Source organism: Crocuta crocuta, unplaced genomic scaffold (genome assembly GCF_008692635.1).
Source record: "Crocuta crocuta isolate KB4526 unplaced genomic scaffold, BGI_CrCroc_1.0 scaffold129, whole genome shotgun sequence".
Lineage (NCBI taxonomy): Eukaryota > Metazoa > Chordata > Mammalia > Carnivora > Hyaenidae > Crocuta > Crocuta crocuta.
The window spans coordinates 706,888-724,784 of record NW_027551571.1 but is presented as its reverse complement, the minus strand read 5'-3'; the positions used below and the strand labels follow the sequence as shown (position 1 = coordinate 724,784).

General features: G+C 58.8%; 1 protein-coding gene across 3 annotated transcripts in view; it reads left to right on the top strand.

Moving 5' to 3' along the window:
• Positions 1–17,897, top strand: part of EIPR1 (EARP complex and GARP complex interacting protein 1) — a 135,155-nt gene that overhangs the window by 102,335 nt on the left and 14,923 nt on the right. For all 3 annotated transcript variants that reach the window (XM_077751035.1, XM_077751034.1, XM_077751036.1), the window contains one exon: positions 15,498–15,597. In XM_077751035.1, the coding sequence (XP_077607161.1) occupies positions 15,498–15,597 (100 nt within the window). The remainder of the gene's footprint in view (positions 1–15,497; positions 15,598–17,897) is intronic.

Genomic DNA, 17,897 nt, shown 5'->3' with positions numbered 1-17,897 from the left:
CGGGGTGGCGGGGCCCGGGGAGGGGAGCCACTCCCCGTATCTGTCAGGACGCACAGCACAGATAAGGCAGCAGTCCCTTCTCTCGTGTTCTCAGGTCCACGCTGTGGGGACCACGTTGAGCTCAGAGGGACTCCCTCGGGGCTTCTGTTCTCCGCTAACGCGCCATCAGCTTCTTGGTGCAGCGTCACCTCTTCGGAGAGGGCCTTCTTAACCGCTCTCCCTACAGTAGTCACTGTTCCGCCCCCACCCACATCTTCCTGTCCTTGCACCCAGTTCTGTCCCATGTGCCTGGCATTGCTGCGTACTCACGCTGCTGTGACCCGGGGCCGGGGCCCTGACAGGTGGCACGCGCACCCTCAGCACCAAGGACAGCACCCAACCACAGGCAGCACTGTGTCCTGCGGGGAGGAGGGGGGGGCACTGTGTCCTGCGGGGAGGAGGGGGAGGCACTGTGTCCTGCGGGGAGGAGGGGGGAGGCACTGTGTCCTGCGGGGAGGAGAGGGGAGGCACTGTGTCCTGCGGGGAGGAGAGGGGAGGCACTGTGTCCTGTGGGGGGGGAGGCACTGTGTCCTGTGGGGGGAGGCACTGTGTCCTGCGGGGAGGAGGGGGAGGCACTGTGTCCTCCTGAGGTTTGCAGGCATCATCACCCCTTGTATTTCCCACGTGACCCTGTAAAGGCGGGGCCACTGTAGAGCAGGGGGTCACAGCCACCCCGGTGGTGAGGAGGCAGCATCGGCCTTCACTCAGTGCGGTGACCGGGCCTCCAGACCAGGCAGGCTGACTCCAGAACGGCACAAATGTCCTGGGGTTGGCCTCCTGCTGAGTGAGCAGAAGGAGCTGCTTGTGGCGTCACACGGATTTGGAGGTCGTTTCCTTGGCTGGGAGGAGAAATACATCCTCATCAGTGTAAGTTTTGAGAATGTTCACACATCTTCCTGCTGGTCCTTTATGGATGACAGATGTAAATACATTATGTTTTCCAGGGGAATTCCTCATTTTGAGATAAAGCCACCTTCTTTTTAGCATCTTCCCCACCCCCACAACCCCGGTTTGCTCCTGTGGTCAGCGTGCGGTGAGCGTGGATCTGCGTGCGGTGTGTGGATCAGCGTGCGGTGAGCGTGGATCAGCGTGTGGTGAGCATGCGGTGAGTGTGCAGTGAGCATGGGTCAGTGTGTGGTGAGCACGTGGTGAGCGTGGGTCAGCGTGCAGTGCGTGTGGATTAGCGTGCGGTGAGCGTGGAGCACTGTGTGGTGAGCGTGGTTCAGCATGTGGTGAGCATGTGGTGAGTGGGTCAGTGTGCACTGAGCGTGGGTCAGCATGTGGTGAGCACGTGGTGAGCATGGATCAGTGTGCACTGAGCATGGATTAGCACGTGGTGTGCATGGAAGAAATGGGCTTCGGGTCTGTAGGTATGTCATGCTGCCCCTTTGGGTGTGTGCCTCCTTCCAGGGTGGTTATGAGGGGTCTCTGGTGAGCTGTCCAGCTCTGTGCTTGTTAGATGCTGGGGCCTCTGTCACACTTAGTGGCACACACTTGTCTCTCATGAATCAGACAATAGCCCATGACCTTCTTTCACTCTGCCTGTCTCCCTGGAGGGAGTGAGACTGAGGCCAGGCCACAGTGATGTCCCTCAGATGACAGCCACAGGATGAGCTCAGTCGGCTCACGGCCGGCGGCCTGCAGGGTGGTTGGATGCTTTTACCAAAGGTGGTTGGATGCTTTTACCAAATTGTGACGTTTTCACCCTCTTCAGGGCATCTGGCCCCATTGTATTTCAGGCTGTGTGTGTTAGCTGCCTCGTATTGTTTGGGACGGGAAGAGACCTACATAACTATGTGACATTAATACGAGCCCCCTTGCTGTGCTAAATGAGATGGAAGAGTTGAGCCTGGGAGGCATGCATGTTATTGGCCCTTTTTCCACTTTTCGGGGGGTAGATAAGGGTGCGCTTTTCAGGCACTCCCATTTATAGGGTGATTCTTCCACGAATATGGGGCTTCTCCATGAGTCAGCGACTAGACGGCAGCTCAGGGCAGAGCTGGAGGTAGCAGACCTCCTGGGTGCAGGGGGAGCTGGGGGGAGCAGACCTCTTGGGTGCAGGCAGAGGTGGAGGGAGCAGACTTCCTGGGTGCAGGGGGAGCTGGGGGGAGCAGACCTCTTGGGTGCAGGGGGAGCTGGGGGAGCAGACTTCCTGGGCGCAGGGGGAGCTGGGGGTAGCAGACCTCTTGGGTGCAGGCAGAGGTGGAGGGAGCAGACTTCCTGGGTGCAGGGGGAGCTGGGGGAACAGACCTCCTGGACGCAGGGGGAGCTGGGGGAACAGACCTCCTGGGCACAGGGGGAGCTGCGGGGAGCAGACCTCCTAGGTGCAGAGGGAGCTGGGGGGAGCAGACCTCTTGGGTGCAGGCAGAGGTGGAGGGAGCAGACCTCCTGGGCACAGGGGGAGGTGGGGGAGCAGACTTCCTGAGCACGGGGAGGTGGGGAGGCAGAGGTCGCCATCACACTGGAACGCTGGGCGGGCTGAGCGCCTGTGGCTGTGCCAGGAAGGTGGGCGTGCGCGCACTCATTAGGAGGAGGGCGGTGGGCGTGAACCGTGGTGCTGAGGCCGGAGAGGAACCGGAAGAGAAAGGGTTAGGCCTCATCTCTCTTTTCGTGGCTCCTTGTTTTTAGTTCGTGATACAGCGGTGGAAGAAAAGTAAAGTGCAAGGTGTCCTTGACCCCTTACAGAAGCTGTCTCGGAGGGTAAGAAAGAAAGCACGTTTGAAATTCAGAGACATTACGACCTGCTTCACGGTCGGTAGCGTTGGGGACTTCTCAGTGACTGTGACCACATCGTCACTGAAGACATCAGACCTCTAAGACCTGTGTTAGTGCTTTTTGGGTTTGCGCGACCTAGGTGTGCTGAGGCGTGAGTGCCCCCCGGTCACCGGCTGGCTTCTGACGTCCCTTAGCCTTGAAAGAGGCCCAGACGGGGCCACACCCTCTGCTCTGTGCGGGAGAAGAGGTGCGGTGTCCTGGGAAGGTGCAGACGCCTTCCTGCCTCAGGTCTGGTCGGGTCCCCACCGTTCGCGGAGAGTGGTGGACGCAGACTGTCGCCCACATCGTGCCTGCAAGATGGGGTGGTAGGGGGGCCACGGGACACCAGCAAAGCACCGTGTGCCGGTACAGCTCACACTGGACGCGCCTCACACCGACGTCTGGAGCCAGCGCACAGAGTGTGATTATGTGCATTACACGAGAAGCTCGTGTCCTTTCTAAGGTTTCAGTTCACGTTTCCCTGAAAACCGGAGAGCAGAGTGTGTTTCATTCGACCCCCGTGTGACCCGGCCAGCGTGTCGGAGGCTCCAGTGTAGAGGATCGCGGCCTTAGTTCTGTTTGTGGTTGTTTAAACGTGAGGTTTAAATAATTTGAAAGGTTCAAGCCGGCACTAACTCCGTGGGTAAGAACGAGGACACATTTTCTCTGTTTGAAAACCGGGGTGGGAGGGGAAAGAAAAGTAGAATCAGAAGAAGAGGAGGAGCCCAAACCACCGTTTGGAATTTGGGTAGACAGTTTTATTTCACAACTTGCTTTTATTTACAAGTCCACGGTGAGCTTGCTGGGAAGACCTTGCTGCTCCTGCCCCAGGGAGGGAGCCGTGCCCCTGTGCTGTCTGGCGTGCACCCCTGTCCGAGCCCCAGGGGCAGACGTACTGGGGACACCAGCCTCCATGGGCTAGCGTCAGGGTGGCCTTGGAGCCACGGAGCTGTGACCTCTGGGGTGTCAGGCTGGCCTTCGGGACCGGTGAGAGTCTCACTCGGAGGACGCTTGGAGTCCCGGCGGTGCCCCGCGCCTCTGTCTCGGGCAGAAGGATGGGACAGTGGCGACCTGGTGTAGAAGCCACGGTCGGGGAGGGCCAGGCAGCATGTCCACCACCCACATCCCCCCCAGCGAGGAGCCTGTGGGCCTCAGACCTTTCCCACCGGGGGAGGCTTCTCAGGAGCGTGGTCTCATGATGAGTGCCGTGTTTCCTGCATCCACACTCAGCACGCGGGCGCCTGCCTGTTGCTGGGTCCTGTGTCAGAGGGCTTGCTTGTCCGGGGCGCTGGCCGGGGCTGCGAGCTGCTGACGTCAGCCTCCGCATAAAAGAGAAACATCCGAGGAAGATGCCCTCTCGCTCGGCCCGGCCTGCGCTTCTCTTCTGCTCTGGCTCTGACCGGAAACGTGGTTATTGCCTGATGGCGCTTGGAGTCTGTCCAGGTGAGAGGCGTCAGAACAAGGGACCACCTGCCCTGGCACCAGCTTGCCTGCCAGGGTGCCCAGGCTGCGCATGGACGCCTCCCTGCCCGTGGCTCCGCCATCGGGGGCCTGCGTGTCCGCAGAGCCGCTCGAAGGGTGCCTCCTAGAGTGTCCTTCCCTTAATCTCTGTGCTGCGCGGGCAGAGCCTTTGTGTTCCGTTCTGCGTTTTCCACCAAGGGGAAATTAACCGGATTGCCCAATCTCTGTGTTTGAGAAGAGATGTATAACTGGGAAACCAATTTATTGGATTTTTAAAGGGATTTTCAAAATTATACTTGTAACCAATGAGTTAATAGATATGTTTCCTTCTTCTCGGGAAAGTAAGAACCCTGATGAGTTGTATAACGGGGCCACAGGGCTGTCCCTTGTGCATTCGAGTCTGTGTCCCGGCCGTGTGGGGCTGCGGCCGTGTGGGTGTCCAGCTTTCACGGACGTCCCACCCCAGGTGGCTGCAGAGAGTAGGTAAGGTGTGGAAATGCTGTGGACTTAAATTATTAAATCCGTAGTGAGGCGTTTTTAAGAATTTCCAGTGTCCTTTGCGCTGCCCTCACCCCGGGTGCCGGAATCCAGAGTGTGAATCCTTCATTTTGGAATCCCTTATCTGAAGCAGAGAGGCGTCTGTTTGGTTTGATCAGCACGAAACCTGCCGAATAGAATCATCATTCCTGCCGTCATGGTCCTTATAAAAAGCCTCAACGAAGTTTAGATTTTTTTTTAAAATTTGGGTTTATTTACAGAAACAGCTCTTTTCTTGTGTTTTCCTCTCCGTGATTACGAAGGGATATTGCACACTTATATTAGGTATATGCTACTTAGTTTTCGACTTGTTAGTGTAACTTTACGTCCTCTCCAGTGCACTGGCAGAGTGTGATAAAGCAGAAAAATGGATGATTTTTATGAACAGAGAAATAAACCTCTTAGTTTGGAGTAGCAAGTATGGCAGGAATTCCAGCTTATTTTCTGATGTTTATAGCGTTAGCTTCCTGGTGGTGATCATGATAAAACACAAGTTCTCTTCTTACTGCACTCTGCGTGCTCCACTTATCCCAAGGTGCGTGTCAGTGGGCGCACACGCTAATGGTTTTAGGGGATGCTGCCTATAAACTAACAGCAGAGTTTCCTGAGCGTCACCCAGGATGGGTAGTGATGGGTGAGGCGGCCCCGTGGCAGCCTAGCCGCATGTGCTGCCAGCGCCTGTTCACAGCAGGTGCAAGGAAACATCTGGAAAGTCCCGCTCCTCGGGAAGGGTCCCATCGCTGTGCCTTCCTCTCTGGTGGCCCATGGCCCACAGAGGAGCAGAGACTTGGTTGTTACTGAAGCTATAGGATGAGGGGCGTGAGGGACATGGGCGCAGATCTTCTGGTGGGGGGTCCAGGGTGGGTGCCTAGGAGCACAGCGCGGTGGAGGAAGGAGTCCGGGGCGGGTGCCCACGTGCACAGCTTGGTGGAAAAGGGGATCCGGGGTGGGTGCCCAGGCGCACAGCATGGTTGGGGGTGCCTGGGGCAGGTGCCAGGCGCACAGCGCGGTGGAGGGGGGGGTGCCCAGGCGCATAGCGCGGTGGAAGGGGGGGGTGCCCAGGCGCACAGCACGGTCGGGGGGTGCCTGGGGCAGGTGCCAGGCGCACAGCGCGGTGGAGAGCCTCCTAGCGGCAGCCCCCTGTGGCCAGCAGCAGGTCAGGGTGTGTGGTCGCCGGCTTCGCGGCCAAGACTGTGAACCTAGGGTTTCTGTTTTTAGTTGTAGATCCGACAATGCTATTCTCGTCTGATGGCAGCTTTTACTTCTTCCCTTTCTGTGTGTGTGTGGGGATTATTTGTGTTTTCTTACAGGTTTTAATGGTGAGCCCCCCAACACCCTGCTTGGATGGAAGGTGCGCATCCTGAACAGAGCCACCACCAGCCTCCCCCCCGGCTTGTTTCTCAGGAGTCCCCCTTCGCTCTGGTGGGAGGTGGGGCTGTGGTGACTGTCCCGCCTTGGTTTCTGCCCTTTCCTCGCAGGGCACGCACACGCCACGCTGCCTGCCCCCCAGACATCCTGGGGCTCCCCAGACCTGGGGCGGGGCCCTGAGGGAGAAGTCTGTGGCTGTCCCACGTGCCTGCTCCAGTGGTGGCCTTCTCCTTGATCTAGGCTTTCCTGGGCGCGTCAGCACACTGTGGGTGACAGAGCCCGGGAGCGTTTGCTCAGGAACCTAATTTTCCTTCCCTGTTTTGCTTCAGGAATCTCAGGGTCTCTGAACAGTCTTTATGGCGAGATTAACTCTTGCCGTGTGTAAAAGACAGATTTGTTCTCTTTCTTTTTGATGTCGTGTAATTCAGAGATTATAGATTTAAATCCTCTCAGAAATAAATGGCACATATTGAAAGGTGCACCTTAATTCGCGTCCTGTGGTTATCCAGTCAGCTCCCAGCCAGGCCCTTCCTCTGCGAAGAACACAAATCTTCGTGTGGGGTGTCTTCCTCGTGAGTCTCAGGCTCTTCTCGCTCGTGTGTCCTGTGTTAACATGCCCAGTAAAGGCCTTAGCTCCAGCTTACCTGATGTGTGTGCACATGCACATGTGTGGGGTGTGGGGGGGTGCATGCATGTATGGGGTGTATGTGCATGGGGTGTGCGTGCATATGTGGGGTGTGTTGCATGTATGGGGTGTGCATATGTGTGGGGGGTGGGGGGTGTGTGCATGTGGGTGTTGCGTGTGTGGGGTCTGTGTGTGTGGGGTGTGTGTGTGTGTTGCATGTGGGGTGTGTGCATGTAGGGTGTGTGTGCATGTGGGGTGTGCTGCATGCGTGGGGTGTATGTGCATGTGGGGTGTGCATGTATGTGAGGTATGTTGCATGTGTGAGGTATGTGTGCATGTGGAGTGTGGGGGGCCGTGTGCGCGCGTGTGTGGGATGTGTAGGGTGTGTGTGCATGTGAGGTGTGTGTGCATGTGAGGTGTGTGTGCATTTGACAGTACCTCTGGGAACTCCAGAATGTTCTCAGATGCCAGAGGGGAAATCACGTGACGCCTGGCTGACTTTTGGACAGACAGTCACCAGAGGAAGCGCAGGTGCCGCGGAAAGTGATGTTGGAGACTGGGGATCGAAGCCACTGGGCATGAGGTGGGCGGGACAGTGACACGTGATGGGCTCTGGCACCATTCAGAATAGGTCAGGATTTGAGTTTCTAGCCTTCTGAGGATCTTTTTCCTTAAATAAATCCTGATGGCTTTCTCTGGGTGTGTGCAAGCCTACTGCAAGCCCTACTTGAAACTAGGTGTTACAGTTTTTCAAAGGGGGGCTGTTGGCGTTTGGGGTGGTGCTGGGAGCCGCAGCAGCCTCGCCGGACGAGAGTCACGGCAAGGAAATGGCAGCGTCTGCACAGCTCCTGCCATGAGGAACGGAAACTGGTATCTCCTTCTGCTACTATTGGCTCATGTTGGAAATGAGCCTGCGGGTATTGACCAGGCCTCACAATATTCCAGATCAGACCAATATTCCCCACACAGATTGCTCATAAAGAAAAGTCTATTCCTGCCTTTTCAAAAGAGATTTCAGATGAAAGCACTGTGGATGATTGTCAAAAGGCTCTTCCTATGGGCCTTGCAGATCCAAGACTTAGATAATAAAGGGGGCTAAGAACACAAGAGTTACAATTGAGTCTGGCCCTGAGACAAAGAGCCTAATTTAGAGTTAAGGACAGATATCCAGCCCCACCCAATTGTTTCTGCTTGGAGCACCGCCCCCCCCCTCCCCCAAGGCATTTGTGATCAGTATTCTGAGTGACTTATTCTGGCCTTGAATATGCTGATTGCACCCTGTGAAGGAACCTATTGAGGAACTTCTTCTTTTCTGATTATGGGAGCAAATATTGTGTTTCCTGAAAGACCTGTTTTTCTTAATACTTCTCCTTAAGCAAACAAGCTATTGACCCCTGCTCACAAAGAACTAACGTCACCCTTTTTATGCTAAAAACATTGTCTTGTATGCTAAGGATACCTCCCTTCCCCATAGGGTAAGCATCTAAATCACCTAGCTCAATCACTACTGATGGAGGTTATTCATGAGTCTTCTACAAATCTATGTTCTGGGAAATTCTTACATATCAGAGAAGTTTGTCATCAGAAATCATTGTCTAAGGCAAATGCCACTTCTGTGCTGTCCCCCAAACAGTTATAAAATAAAGTTGAGCCCCAGTCAGAGCAGAGATGCTGCCTGGTGACCAGAAAGACTCTCGGGCCTGTCTCATCCCTCCCTCGCCGACACCGTCCATCCTTCAGGGACCCCTGGACCCGGCCGGAGCCGGCATCCGGCAGGGTGGGCTGTCTTTGCTGTCGATGGCTGTTGGTGTGTCAGGGGCCGCGGACCCCCAGCCGCCGTGAGGACCGGCACGCCCTCCACGCCAGCGCTCTGTGCACAGCGAACCTCTGACTGCACCCGACAGCATCGCACCGGGGGAGCACCGACTTTGTGCGGGCTGTCGCAGATACGGACCTGGGATGTCGGCACACTGCTCTCAGCCCCTGGACAGACGGGGAGATCGAGGCGCAGAGCGGTTAGAAATCGCAGGCATCCGTACTACAGAATTTGTGTGCCCTTTGGGAAGAATTACATTTATTTGACATAGGAATTTACCCAGGACGTGTTTTAAGTAAAGTTGCACGTGTCAGCGTGTCTGCTGATAGGACTGTGGCCGTGTCGTCCGCATCCTCGTGGGTGTCCCGGACGCCTGTCCTTGTCACAGGGCTGTCCCCCGGCCGGCACTATGAGAGACTTGCACTTCTGTCAAGGTTAAACACTTTTAATGAGCGTGTATGACTTTAAACTGGAATATAAAGTATCACAGCTCAAAACAGGATTTCGGGAAGGCAGGGGCTTTGGCTTCGTGTGTCTGTTCAGGGGAGGGCTCCTGCACGCCCACATGGGGCTACGTACTCTTACACTTGTTGGTCACCAGTGTGTATGCTGCTCCAGCTCAGCGAAGGGGAGCGTGAGGCAGGTGCCCGAGGACGCGTGCGGTAGCCAGAAGGGAGGTGGACGGCTGCTGGCATCTCCCAGACCCCGCTGACATCTGAGCAGACCCCGTATAAAGACCAGTGACTTGGGGCCGTTTTGTATGGGCACCGGTCTGTCCCGTAGAGGAGGGAATGCAGCACAGCGCCAGGCAGGCCGCGGGGACGGGCCGTCTCGCCCAGGCTGCGTGCTTGCTGCACGGGCGGAAAAGGTACAAAGAATTTGTCAAACGCTTCCCAGGAAATTCTGCCCCCAATGCTGGAGGAGACTAAGACAGACCAAGGTTAGTGGTCTAAGGCAGTGCTCTCCAAACTTCAGTGTCAGAAAGAGATGGTTTTACATCACGACCCGCCCCCCCGCCACCCACATAGACACATATTTACCTGGCGAGAGGTTCACAAAATGCTGTCTACCGTGAAAGCACGCGTGCGCACGGGCTCCGCTTCGTCCCGTCCCCAGCTTCCTGGGGGTGGCGGCCCTGTTTTCCTGGGATTCATGAGTCACTCGTGCGATCCTGTGGCCACCTCTGGCGTGGGCAAGTGCATCTCCCGGTGAAGGTGGGGTCCCGTAGGCCGACGGGCTCCTCCCACCACAGCGCCTGCGGACTGGGGGCGTCTGGTGCCGGCTCTCGGGCCTGAGCGGGTCCGGCGCTGACGGGGCGGGGGGCTGACTGTGGCAGGAGGCGGCCCCGCGCTTGCCCACCTGAAGGACCGTGTGTGGGGAGGGGGATTCAGGAGCAGAGTTGTGGCCGAACGGCCCCGGTGGAGGCGGCGGCTGGATTTCGTGCTGCGTTGTCCTGTCTGGTCACGTGCTGGTGGACCGTCCTGATGGGCCACGTGACGGTGCCAGCAGGGCCTGCATCCTTCAGCACTGCGTGGCTCTTCTCAAGGGGCACCCGGATGGTTGGACAGGCGGCTCCAACCCCAAGCCTGACAGCCTTCTGTGTCCACGCGGCCTGTGACGGGTGCCTGGAGCGTCCTCGGTTCTGCTGTGGTCCGGCCCACCTCCTGTTCTTCGTGGCGCTCGGGCTGAAGGCCGCGCTCCGGTGAGAGCAAGACCTCGTCAGGTGTCTGGAGTTTGGTGATGGGAAACCACATACAGACCCAGAGATGGACGAGGCGTGGGCCGCTGGTGCCGTGTTCTCAGCCCACCGCGCTGTCAGTAGGAAGGTAGGAGACAGGGAGACGGTGTTCCAGGCAAGAAGCCAAGGGCAAACCGGGTCAGATTTGTGTAAAGTGAGAAGTCAAACAGTAACAGTGAAGTTCAACAGGTGTCATTGCTGTTTTATGTAGAGTTTGAGAATGACGTAAACCAATGACTCTCAAGATCTTGCTCGGGGAGTGTTGTCCGTCCAGAGATGGAGAGGGGTGGGGGTGCAGTGAGGATTGGTTGGTGAGTCTGGAGTCTCGGGTGGTGTGGACATGCAGGAAAGGTGCCCGTAGCGGGGTAGGCATGGGACTGCAGGGCGCAGGCCAGGCCGTTCAGTTTTGGCTTCCTGGGCAGGGGCGCTGCCCGGAGGGGGTCGTGGGGGGAGGGGAGGCCGGGGCCGAGAGGGGAAGGGCGGGCCCCCATCCGTCCCGTACTTGGCCGACTGTGTTCAGGGGTCTGCGGGAGACCTGGTGACCCAGCGAGACTGCCTCCTGATGAGGTCCCCTCGAGACTGAGAAGCAAGCCTTCGCGAATGGGCTCCAAGACGGACAGTCTTCACTGAGTGTACTTGATAAATAGACTCTTCTTCCAGTTTTATTTTTCATGCGTTAAAGTGCCCTGGACACGCGCCGAGAGGGAGCGTAATTAATTCTTCGGTCACGGTCTCTTTCATCAGCTCTGTATTTAGTGCCTCTCCTGTGCGAGTCGGACTGTGTGCCGGGTGCTTGGCCTACAGCAGTGGTGAGTCCGGGCTTGTGTGGAATTTGTAGTCTGGCCGTGAGTGACCAGGGGCCGCCGCTGACCCAGGACAGGGGCCATCCGCTTGGCCTCCCGGGTCAGGCCAGCTCCCTGGAGGGCTCAGCGTTTCAGCCAAGCCCCTCTGCCCTCCAGAAGCCCGCCTCTCTGGGTCCTGACCTGCAGACAGGTTGTTGTTGAAGTGGCCTGTTCTTTGCAGGTTCAGACCTGGTCCTTGCAGAGGCGTAACCGTCCACGGGCAACCCAGGCTTGGGCCTCTGGACGAGATGGGACCCCGGTGTTCCCGTGTTCAGGTTCTGGTGAATCTTCTCTCCTGTCCCTTCCTCACTTTGCCTTGACATTTACGTCTGCTGAGAAACGGGGCATCGCAGAGCCGAGGTGCTTCAGGGACTCGCTTGTCACTCCTCTGTAGATGTATGGCCACCTGCACCGTTCCCCGCAGGCTCAGCGGGCCTTTCCTGGGCAGTTGGTTTCCTAGACCGTCGGCAACAGTAAGCCTTCCCCGGGCTCTGCGGAGGCTGATGGCCGCAGCGCCGTGGGCCCCGGTCGGGGACTTTCAGTCCGTGACGACGTCGGGCCTGCACACGGGCTCAGGTGGAGGGTCTCCTAGGAACCTCCTTTCCCCCATTTTCCTGTGCTCCTTGCTGCTGTTAACTGAATAATAGTCGCCACGACCTTCAGAGGTGATGAGAGACCTTGTTCCCGAAGAAACAGGTTTTCTTAAAACCTTCAAGCCAGGCTGTTTTCTAAAGCAACGTTACCCTCCTGTGCTCTTTCAACTTTTTTTAAACAGCTTTTGAATTACTATATACTATATATGTCTATATATGTCTATATATACTATATATATACTATATATGTCTATATATATACTATATATGTCTATTTTTAGACATAAAAAGTTACTTCTGCAGCTACTGGAAGTTTGTTTGACTGTTTGCTCTGATGATATTCCTGAGGATGCAAGCGGTCTCCCGGCGAGAGGGGGCGTGCAGCGGCGGACGCGACATCTGTTGGATGTGGGGACAGCGAGGGGGACGGTGGGCCCCGCTGTCCCCGAGGAGGCCCGTCTTCTCTTCCCTCCGGTCCTGGGGCAGAGCCAGACCAAGGTGCCTGTTCCCTGGGGACCAGAGAGGTGGGCCTGCCACGCGCGCTCGTCGGGGGAGGAGCCTTCTCGGAAGCTGGCGCTTCCCCACCGCCTCCTGGGGCTCTGGGATCTGGCTTCCGGGCTGAGCCTGTCACTTAGCCTCCACAGCCTTCTCTGCGGTTGGGACTCGGTCCTCCAGCGAATGGGTACGAATGCCTCTTGCTGAGCAGGGAGAGCTAGGAAATGAGTCTTCATCCCTTCTCTCCCCTCCTCCCTCCTCCCTCCCCTCTGTTCTCCTCCCCTCCCTCCTCACTTCTTCCCTCCTCCCTTCCTCCTCCATTCTCCACTTCCTCCTCCCTCCTCCCCGCCCTCTCTCCTCCCCCTCCCTCTTCCATCCTCCCTTCTCCCTTCCCCCTCCTCCCCTCTCCCCTCCCTCCTCCCTCCCCTCTGCCGTGGGGGTCCGTGTTTACAGCTTGCCCTGTAACCCACATTCCTTCTTCAGACGTCCTGCTGCTCAGGGCCCGCGTGTTTGCTCTGTGGTTTTGGACGTCGTCACCAGATGGGTGACCTGTGGGCAGACAGGTGGGCAGGGGGAGGCTCTGAGTCAGGGCTTGAGAGACACTGCGATTTAAAGCATGAAACGAGCACATGAGCTTTAGTGGAGGGATTCTGGTTGTTCAGATGCCTTTAAAGCTCTTTCTTGTTTTATGGCTGTTGGCTGTTTTCCCAGCCCCACGCGCTAGCGGTTAGCTAAATGTACTTTGAAATGGTCTCATTTTTTTATGTGGCATCTCTGCTCTTACCTGGATTCTTCACTCTTCCTTGGCACTCGTGAGCAAGTATCGATCACGTGCTGTGTGCCTCAGCCGTCGCTGGTCACCGTGGGGAATGGGAACGGACTTGAACAGCCTGGGTCTACTCTCCAGCAGGCTTTAACCTGCACAGGGAGACCGCAGATGATTAGTAGTCAGTCCTTGGCTTCGAATTGGCTAACTCTTACCTGTGATTTTTAGTTTCCTGGGAATCTCTGGCTTTCTGGAGTTTCTGTTAAAAAGTCTGCACGTGTCTGTAATTCCACTTCCTGACTGTGGTGCTGCTACACTGGATGGGCACTTCCTGTCCTGTGGTCGTCCCCACGGGTCAGCCCCATGGCCGTGCAGCCCTTCCGCGTCCTGCCCTCGGGCATGTGTGTGCGTGCGTGTCTGTGTGTTGGGTGTGTGTGCACATGTGTATGTGTTTGTGTGTGTGTGCGTGTGTGTGTATGTGTGTTGGGGTATGTGCATGTGTGTGTGTTGGGTATGTGTGTTGGGTGTGTGTGTTGGGGTGTGTGTGCATGTGTTTATGTGTGTTGAGTGTGTGTGTTGGGGTGTGTGCATGTGTGTTGGGTGCACACGCACGTATGTGTGTTGGAGTATGTGCATGTGTGTACATGTGTTGGGATGTGTGTCTGCATGTGTATATGTGTGTTGGGGTGTGTGCATGTGTGTGCATGTGTGTTGGGGGGTGTGTGTGTTTACGTGTGTGTCTGCATGTGTGTATGTGTGTCTGCATGTGTGTATGTGCGTGTCTGCATGTGTGTTGGGGTGTGTGGGGGTGGGGCAGGTGTAGGGTCTGAGGTCCAGTGAGGGGCTCCTCAGGAGTCAAGTCCTAAGTGCACTACTCCTAGTATATTGTGTTGGAGTGTGTGTGTGTGTGTGTGTGTGTTGGGGTGTGTGTAGTATAACATGTTGTGGGCAGCATCTTTTTGGCCCCACAACGTCCTGTGTTGAAACCCTCATGTCTGGTGTGTTGTATCAGGATGTGGGGCCCCTGGGGGGTGGATGGGGCCTGGGGCTGGCGCCCTCTCGGTGGGGGGGGGGCTCCTGGAAGAGGGGTGCCAGGGCCCCCACTTGCGCTCTGCCGCGCCCAGGACTCCCCTGCTCTCGCACAAGTGTGCACGGGAAACGTGTGCTGTGCGGGCAGCCCGGCCGGTGGTGACTTGTTCCGGCAGCCGGGCTAAGGGGACCTGTCGGGCACAGGTAAGCAGGTCTCTGTCTCAAGATGAGCCTGCAGCCGCCCCCTTCCGCCCCCTTCCCCCGGGTTGCGTTGTCCCTGGCAGACGTTCCCGGTCAGGTGTGTGGGCAGCGGTCCACCCATGCCACCAGCGCACACCGGTCACCTTGCTCGGAGACGCGCCTTCGGGGCTTCGCCGCCGTCTGCAGAGGTGGTGGGTTCCAGGCCCAGGTTTGCTGGCGTCTCCCCCGGCTGCCGTGAGTGCGTCTGAGGGGCCGGATCGGTGCACCTTCCCCGCGAGTGTTGGGAGGACACGCCGCGCCCCGTGTGGTGCAGGAGCAACCCACGGGGTCACAGCGCCGTGAACGTCACCTGACTTCTTCAGCTGTAAAGGAGAAAGATGCTGGGGTTTTGAATTGTATTAATGTTGTGATTAACATGGTCACAGCTGCGCTGACAGCCTTGAAGAGCTGGCGTGAGGGACGTGTGCCCCAGGCCCCCCCCCATCAGTCGGTGCCGTGTTCCGTCCCCTGGTGTCTGCGGTCACCCCCGCGTGGCAGCACGCAGCCATGTTCTCCTCTGTGTAAGCACCCAGCTGGTCAGGGCAGACGGAGACCCTGAGCACCCTTCCTGCCCACGGCTTCACTGCAGAGGGGACGGACTTGGGGTCTTCTGTCGGTTACTCACCCATGCGTGTCAGCGGCTGGGCCGGCTGTGGCTCCAGGTGACGGGACACTGGCTCCGACAGGCTGTGCAGGAAGACATCACGTGACGTCATAGCCAGGACGTCCCCCACCCCCACCCCCGTTGCTGTCAGTGTGTCGGCTGTGTCCTTGAGCTACAAAAGATGTGGGCATCCTGAGCCCCGCCCGCCAGCGGGCAGCTTCATGTCCCCCTGGCACAGCTGGCCACCTGTCCGTCCCTCCATCACCAGGGGGACACCTGGGTTGGGGCGGCCACCACAGGGCGTCTCAGGCTGGGGGCTGACACCACAGACCTTACTGTCACGCCCTGGGGGCCGGGGGCCGAGGTCGGGGCAGCGCGGGTCCTGGCGAGGGCCCTCTTCCTGGGTCACAGACGGCCGCCTTCCCGCCGCCTGCTCACGTGGTGGGCGAGACAGACCACGGGGAGGGGCAGCAGCGGGGGGACACGCGAGGGCCGGTGCCGTCGCGGCCCGCGCTCGCCTCCTCGCGGACCGGGAGCCCCCGGAAGGNNNCCTCCGCCGTCCGTGTTAACGGGCCTCCTCTTTTTTGCAGTGTGGCGTGGCAGCCCACGGGGGACGGGAGCAGGGTCGTCTCGCTGGCGGACAGCCACGTCCTGCTGTGGGACCTGCAGGAGTGCTCCAGCCAGGCCGTGGTGAGTGGCGGTGCTGCCGTGGTCACGTCTTGGTGGTTTTGTTGTTGTAATATTCTGTTTTAATTTTTTTAATGTTTATTTTTGAGAGAGAGGGAGGTGGAGGGGAGGGCAGGGAGAGAGGGGGACAGAGGGTCTGCAGCAGGCTCTGTGCTGACAGCAGAGCCCCATGCGGGACTAGTTTAAACATTTTTTTAATGTTTATTTTTGAGACAGAAACAGTGTGAGTGGGGGAGGGGCAGAGAGAGAGGGAGACACAGAATCTGAAGCAGCTCCAGGCTCCGAGCTGTCAGCACAGAGCCCGACGTGGGGCTCAAACCCACGAACCGTGAGATCATGACCTGAGTCGAGGTCGGACGCTTGGCCAGCTGAGCCCCCAGGCGCCTCTACTGCTGTGTGTTTTTAATGGGACCCGTCGGCTGGACAGAGGGCCGCGTCCTGCGGTCCCGGCTCGGGTCAGGGAGCCCCTGGTGGGCGGACAGGGCCGGCCGTCAGAGAGCCGAGCGAGCGGCACCTCAGGGAGCGCTGTCGGCCCATTTGTCCGCAGGAGGCCGTCCCGGCGCGTTCGCTCGTTTCCAGGGTGCTGTCTTCTTCACGACCGGGTGCGCCCAGTGTGGTTGAAATCCTCTTGGGTGGGAACAGTCATGATATACCGATTTCACGGTGCTGATGACCTGTCTGCTTCCTGCGTGACCCGTGACCCCTGTCCCCCACGGCCTGTGACGCCTGCTGGCCTCGCAGCTGGTCTTCTGCTCGGGCACGTGCCCCGCCTTCCCGCCAGTTGCCAGTTGTGGTCCCCGGGCCCTGCACGTGTGGGACAGAACGTACACACCACCCAGAACCCTCCAGTCCAACAGCACGCCTGAGGGGGCCTCATGCTCCCGGCGCCCCCCCCCTCCCGGGGCCTTGCCGTGGATCTGGGCCACGGGGGCAGGCCGTGTCCCGGCCCCTCCTCCCCTGTGCCGCTCGTGGGCGCTGCTGCAGAGCGGAAGCCGAGGCGGGGCCAGTCCTCTCTGGCGTGACTGCAGGGGCGGGGGCAGGAGGCGCCAGGCAGGGGTGGGCCCTGCGCGCGGTGTGCACACTCAGTGCCCCCGCCGCCCCCTCGGCAGCCCGGGCTGAAGCCAGACGGGGACGCCCCTGCGGCCCCTCGGCCGGCTCGGAATGATGTTATGCAGGGGGGCTCATCTGTAACCTCTTTTCTGCAGAGACCAATTTAGTTTTCTCTCCTTCGTTTTCATCCGCCGTCAGCAGTTCTGTCGGCAGCGCTTGGCGACCCTCTGCCGGGTGTTTAATGCCGAACCCCTGCTATCGATCCCGGGCACCTTCACACCCAGCTCCTCGGGGTGTTTCTTGCTGGAGGAGAGCGTCTGCCGCGTGAATCTAATCCTGTGCTCGCTGCATCATTACCTTTCGCAATTAGATCGGAGGTTCTTTGCCATTTATAATCATTAGCGGGGCCCGGGGGGGCCTGGAGGGGGAGGTTCCGGGGGTCCCGGCCCTGCTGGAAGCAGAGGGGAGGCCGCCGTGTTCTGCCTCCTGCTCCCTCCTCCGTCTCCAGGGCCCAGCGGCCGCCAGCAGCCGTGGAAACGAGTAGCTTTCCCGGTGCGACGAGATGGCCGCCGAGCAAGAGGAAGATGGGCGCCTTCGGGGCGGACTGTCCCCTGCCTTCTGGCCGCGCGTCCCTGTGGGGGCTCCGCAAGGATGCACCCGGGGTCACCGGCTCGGCCGCACAGGCCCGAGGGCGGGGACACGCAGGAGTGCCTCTCTGAAGGACGCGAGCGGGCGTCTGAGATGCGGTGTTGTTTCAGAAACGTGACCTGAGGTTGGACGCGCCCCACGAGGACGCCTGCGTGTGCACAGGGGAGGGGCTGGTGGCCACGGGGCGGTCGCTCGGTGCAGCTCAAGGCACGTCTGCTGGGCCAGGAAGTGAACGACATGCGTTTGTCCTCGGGGACAGAGACCACTGGGTGACAGCGGGGCTGCTCCCAAGACGAGTGCGCTGTCCTCTGCCGTGACCCCTCTTTGCACCCGGCCTGCCTCCCCAGATGCGGCCCTGAGCGGAGGAGGCTCGTGAGGTCACTGTCCTCTCGGATGCTGAGCCTGTGGGCCGGTGGGCTCCCTTCGGAACCCGCTGCCCCGTCCCCGTGCTGCCCTCTGCTGGCACAGCCCAGCGCGGGGACCTCGCTCCCAGCCCCCAGGGCGGCGCCCGTGGACGCGGCCATTCCGCCCCACGCTGCGTCCCTTTGTTTCCTGTGCTTTCGTTTTGTTGAGGGGCCTCTTGTAGATGAAGGGTTTTCACCTTG